The sequence below is a fragment of the Amblyomma maculatum genome, chromosome 7, assembly GCF_055883805.1.
Source record: "Amblyomma maculatum isolate TAMU_Amacu chromosome 7, ASM5588380v1, whole genome shotgun sequence".
Lineage (NCBI taxonomy): Eukaryota > Metazoa > Arthropoda > Arachnida > Ixodida > Ixodidae > Amblyomma > Amblyomma maculatum.
In genome coordinates this window covers 135,976,696-135,982,303 of record NC_139350.1, presented here as the reverse complement: position 1 = coordinate 135,982,303, position 5,608 = coordinate 135,976,696, and the positions used below count along the sequence as shown (strand labels likewise).

The 5,608-nt window shown below is 50.5% G+C and overlaps 1 protein-coding gene across 1 annotated transcript; it reads left to right on the top strand.

Moving 5' to 3' along the window:
- Nucleotides 1–4,213: 4,213 nt before the first annotated feature.
- On the top strand, nucleotides 4,214–5,608 carry LOC146184814 (uncharacterized). The gene is made up of 2 exons (XM_084608625.1): nucleotides 4,214–4,723; nucleotides 5,141–5,608. Exons 1-2 carry the CDS (start codon nucleotides 4,214–4,216, stop codon nucleotides 5,606–5,608), a joined length of 978 nt encoding a protein of 325 aa, XP_084464751.1.

The window sequence follows — 5,608 nt, the reverse complement described above, 5'->3', positions numbered from 1 at the left end:
GACAGTCAGCACGACAATGCTTTATCAAAACGACGCAGCAGAAGCAACAGTGCAAGACCCGCCCCAAAAAGTTGGCAGCTGTTGCTGTTCGCGGAGTTTTCACACCCGCAGGACCTATTGTCGCCTCCGTAGATAGCGCAACTGACCATTATTGTAGCAAATTAGAGAGTTAACAGCACCTTGGATCTTCCGAACTACCCAAACGAAACCTCAGCAGACGACGACGATGACCAAGGCTATGGCGAACCGGAAGCGGAAATGCTTCATTTTTCCAATCGTCCTCCGCGCGGCAGCCGATAGTGAATACAACCTATATCGAAAGCATCCAAGAAACTTCTAAAACGTTAAAGAAGGAAGCTTTCACTGAAGAAACATTTCAAGAAATGCTGTTCATCACGAGTCTACTGTACAAGTGGTAGAATACCTCCCGGGGAAAGGTGTCGGCTCCGTCCTCACCAGGAAACTTAACAGTGGCCTCATTGAGGCTCTCTTAGGGAAAGTAAGGCTAATGGGCGGAGAGAACGACATGCTAAATGCGAGGGCCGTAACAGCGGCACTTGACCACATTGTCAAGACGGACGTTTCATCTTGGAGCAAAATCAAGGCAGTTTTCGTCGATGCCGAAGAAACCATTTCTGGTCGGCCACAATCAGTAACCGAGGAAATGAAGGAATCGTGGTGGTATTTCCTGTCATTCCATTACTGTCACATATTCCGGTTTAGCTTACGTCGATGGATACATTGATAAGTTAATCAGTGACCTCGGGTGTGACGCTGCGCTTTCTTGAAACTAGCGAAAGAAGCAGTACGTTTTTCTACGAGGACAAGAATTCTACTGGACTGCATTATCCGAAACCAGAGTTTATTGCCCTATTGGACAAGGTTTCTTTAAAAAAAAATATCGTGCCTCTACCACATACAAATGCTCTCGAAGTACTTCAAATCCTGATTCAAGTAAGTGCTGAGTTGCCCTGAAGGAATTAACAACAGCCTGTAAGGTCCGCTTCTTTGATATCTGAAAAAATTATCAGAATCCTTCTTGTCAATTATGCCAAGAAAGTGACAGACAGGAATTACAGGCCAGCTCCCTATATGAACAAACGGGCCAGGAAGATTGAAACTGAATTTTCTAGCTGCAGATCCCGTTTTGATGAATTGATGAATATGTAGTACAATGCATAACTTTGAAGGACAATTTTTTTATTGTTTGCCGCTGTTTTCAATTAGGCATAACTGTTGATGCCCATTTCTTTGATTAAAGTTGTTGTTTATCTATGTATTAAACCGACTACGTCTGTTATACACGTACGTGCGTCCGTCGCGAGGCTACATATACATATTCTGTCTTTCAACCGATTGATTTGTTTTTAACGAAGCTAGAACAGCGCACTCCACTAGACAACTGCAATTTTAGCTATATGCTTAAATTTTGTTCCTTACCCTGAATCTCCGACGCGCCATGAATTTTCGCCGGTGCCTCTTTTGCTCTAAACGAAAACAGAAGCGGTTTACAGAATCTCCACCTATCAGTTTGCCATGCACTCACGTCAGGTCACGCTACACCTGCTCACAGCTTTCGAAAGAACACTGCATAGCCTGATAAATGTATTTCTGTACAAAAGTAAGGGGCAAAAAATGTTGAAGTAAGTGTACCAGCTTCATTCGACCGCGCTCGGCCGCAGTGACGAAGGCGCGCGCGCGTGTGAGCGGTGTTGACTATATTTTATTCCTCGTACACGATAAATCTTAGGCGCTGATTACGGCGTCTTTGTATAAATCATAAGGGGTGAAATGTCAGGACCTGCCGGTTGCAACTGAGGCGGGCGGAGCGAAGAGGGAGCGCGCGTTTCCCTTGCGCATGAACGGTGGTAGCAGAGGCGCAGCAGTGGGGCGGTGGCGACCCCACCGAGGCGCGATGGGCGGTGGAAACAGACCGCATTGGTGAGGCCGTAAGAGAAAAGAAGCGCGCTCTCCATCGAGACCGGCCGTGCAACAATGCACGAGCCTCCCGACGCCGCCTCTGGAGACCGCCACGTTACCGCAGTCCCTGGGTTTTTGCCCGCGCTCGGCGCCCAACTTCGCCACTGCAGAAGGTGGTTCAAGTCCAGTGACAGTGACAAAGTGGCGACTAACTCAGTGGATGACTGTGGTGCGGCGTGGTGTAGGAGTGTAGTGTGGAGCCAGTTACCCGACCCCGAACTCCACCTGGGAGGGTGTGGCATCATCCTGTTCGTGCTTCTCTTCTCCCAGCCCTCTGTCTTTTGTTTGTTTGTTCTCTTCTTTCTTCCTTTCACTTTTGGCCTGCGCACCAGTTTTGGTGCCGACGTGTTTCAAAGGGCATGGCCCTGAGCATCATCATCATCATCATCAATGTGGCTTCAGTATACGTGATGCTTCCGACTGTACAAAACAATTCAAAGAGGTGGCCAAGACCAAGTGCCGCTTGAGAGAGTGGTGGAAGCTAGTGCGACAAAAATAGTAGCTGAAATTGTTAACGTGTATCAATGTACTTGTAAGTCTTCATGTGCAAGAGGTGAAAGTGAGCCAGACCAGGATATTGTTCTAATGTAATATCCACCCTTTACAAAGGGGAAGGCCACAACATCCATCCATCCATCCATCCATCCATCCATCCATCCATCCATCCATCCATCCATCCATCCATCCATCCATCCATCCATCCATCCATCCATCCATCCATCCATCCATCCATCCATCCATCCATCCATCCAACCATCCATCCATCCATCCATCCATCCATCCATCCATCCATCCATCCATCCATCCATCCATCCATCCATCCGTCCGTCCGTCCGTCCGTCCGTCCGTCCGTCCGTCCGTCAATCCGTCCATCCATCCGTCCGTCCGTCCATCCAGCGATGCCTTCGAACCGAATGTCATTCGACTCGAATGAAAGAACGTGTGCTGCTACACGCCGTGTTTCGAAGGCATTCGACTCAAATGTCATTCGAGTCGAATGAGCTACGCGAAGACATTCGAGATTTTGGAATGCCTTCGAAACGCGAACACAGCAAGCGCCGACCAATAGCAGGTCGCCATCGCTTTGCTTCGCCCACAGCCGGGCTGCGAGGTATCACGACTGCTTCGCTTCTGCAGTTGTTGATTTCGATGTCTGCTGCTTGCTTTCTTCTGCTGCCTGTTTCTCGAATAGCGATCGTGTACTGGCTAAATGAGTGCTTGAAGGTAATATTTCGGTTTGGTGACGTCGCGTACGACCGGGCTTTCTCGCTGATTCTCCCTGCTTTCTTCAACGTGACCAATATATCGTTTTAGCCAGAAGTATGTGCAGTGACCGTTCGCATTAACTGCAACGGTCTTACGTCATCCGCAAGCACCGCAAGCTTGTTACGTTTCAGACTTTGCTGGCCGCCTTGGCCGCTTGCTTGGGAGTCAGGGTATATCGACGCCTTCAGTTTACTGTATGCGCGTCCTGCCATGTAAACAATAGTCGATTTCAGAACACTGTTACCAAAACTACACTCGATGGTCATCTGCATTTAATAAAACTTGTGCATTGGCTCTGGAGAATCATAGGCTATCGCGGGGAAGAGAGTTGCCGTCAAATGAAATGCAATCATTTCACATGAGTTTATCGCATGGTTGAGTGTTCAAGTATGAAATATAGCCGCCCATTTCGCTTGCATTTATTATTTATAACGTAGATACAAGTGCTGTCGTCCCGCCGTCGCCTCGCCAACCTAAAGTTTTCGTGAAGCTACCTAGATCTGTCGAGGACATGAAGGGCTGCCATCAATGTCGGTTGCCCGAAAAACATGTCGCAGTACAATAATATGCGGCTGTTGGACATGATTGTGTTGCTGTCGGTCTAGCGTGACCATGGGAACCACTGTCGATCATTGCGCCGTTGTACTTTGTACAAACTGAAGAGAAGCGAACGTACAGAAGCGAAACTCGATGCAGCAGCGCCATTGCATTCCCGCGAGTGAATGCTGAAGTGTTCAAATGAGTTTGGAAACTGTAGTGTAGCACCGCGGGAGCCCGTTTAGACCGAATGTCATTCGAAATCTCGAATACAGTCGACTCGAATATCATTCGAAGATGCCCGTGTAGCACAGGTATTACTAACTCTAGAGCCTACAAGTTGTAGGCTCCCTATGGCTACTAGTGGGTTCAGGGAGCGGCCGCCGGTAAGGCGGCTCGTGTCGAAGATACCAGATGGCGCCACCAGAGCATGGACCTAGCCACCAGCAAGCAAGTACTAATCCTCGGAGACTTCAATGGCTACCTTAGCAAGCTGTACGGCCGCACAGACGCTAATGGGCAACTTCTCCTGAAGCTGGCCGAGGAGTTCGACCTGACGGTCGACAACCTTGAGCCACGGTGTGAGGGGCAGGCAGCATGGTGCACGCGTGGTAGTTCCACAACTATTGATTACGCGTTGGCTTCGTCCAGCCTTATGCTTTCACTGCGGGAGATAGCAGTCGACGAGGTCGGTCTTTTCAGCCTCGGAAGCGATCACAACCGGCTACGACTCGTCTTTGGCAGCTCCCGCAGGAAAGATGGAACCAGCTTGCGCACCCCGCATCGGGCTGGCGCTCACCTTCCATACCAGGCGACTGAGCGAGTGGTCGACGAGTTTGAAGCGCCCCGGGGAGACGGGAGGCGCGAACATATGCCCAGTACATCTCTGCGCTACATGCAGCAATTCTGGACCACATGGTTCGTGAAAGCTCACGTTATCGTAAAAGGAGCAATCCATAGTGGAACCGAGAGGTGGAAGCGGCGTAGTGGCGGGAGCGGCGTGCAGCAAATCGCAACCACCGGATGACCATTAAGGAAGGTGTTCCTTACGTGATAGCAGCCGCTTGGGCAGACTATTTGCACCTGAAGCACAAAGTGCAAACACTGGTGCAGGCGAAATTTGCTGAACACAGCCTTCGATTCATGAGGTCCTTGCGCAAGGCGGGTAAGACAGCAGAGCAGAATTTTGGGGCTATGTGCGTTCGATGGACCGGCGGGATCTCCTGATGCCCCGATCATTGATGCGACGACAGGACAGCCCGCTGAAAATCAGCAAAAGTACCTGACGGTATATTATGTCACCCAGTATGGAGAGACGGTCCCTGTGACCTCGGTCTCTGTGACTGTGACCTCGCAGATGGATGAGGGGACTCCGGAAGAAATGGAGCCGCGGTGGAAGGTCTCCAGAAGAGCCATGAAGCGCACCCTCACCCGCATAAGCGCTCGTACAGCTCCGGGACCTGATGATATGCCGGCTCGTTTGGTGAAGAGCCTCGGCCCGGAGTCAAGAGAACAGCTCGCTGCCCTCTTGACAGCTGTTATCAAAGGAGCGCCGATCCCAGATGACTGGCGGCGGGGGAAAGTCGTTCTCATTCCAAAAAATAGAGAAGTGACGGGAAACCTGCTTGACTACCGCCCGATTACAGTCACCAGTGTCATGTACCGGCTCTTTGCCAGGGTACTAAAGGAGTGGCTCAGTGGCTGGATGGAGGCTCGGGGTGTGCTCACCGAGCTACAGACTGGCTTTCGGCCAAGCCGCCGGTTGGATGACAACTTAGTTGCCATCACGCAGTGTGCAGGCATCGCGCGGCATAGCGCTCGTTGA

Excerpts from the sequence above, each read along its gene's own strand:
- LOC146184814 (XM_084608625.1), top strand. The coding sequence starts at position 4,214 with ATGGACCTAGCCACCAGCAAGCAAGTACTAATCCTCGGAGACTTCAAT. Across the intron at positions 4,724-5,140 it reads TCGTGAAAGCTCACGTTATC|ATGGATGAGGGGACTCCGGA; the intron begins GTAAAAGGAGCA and ends GTGACCTCGCAG.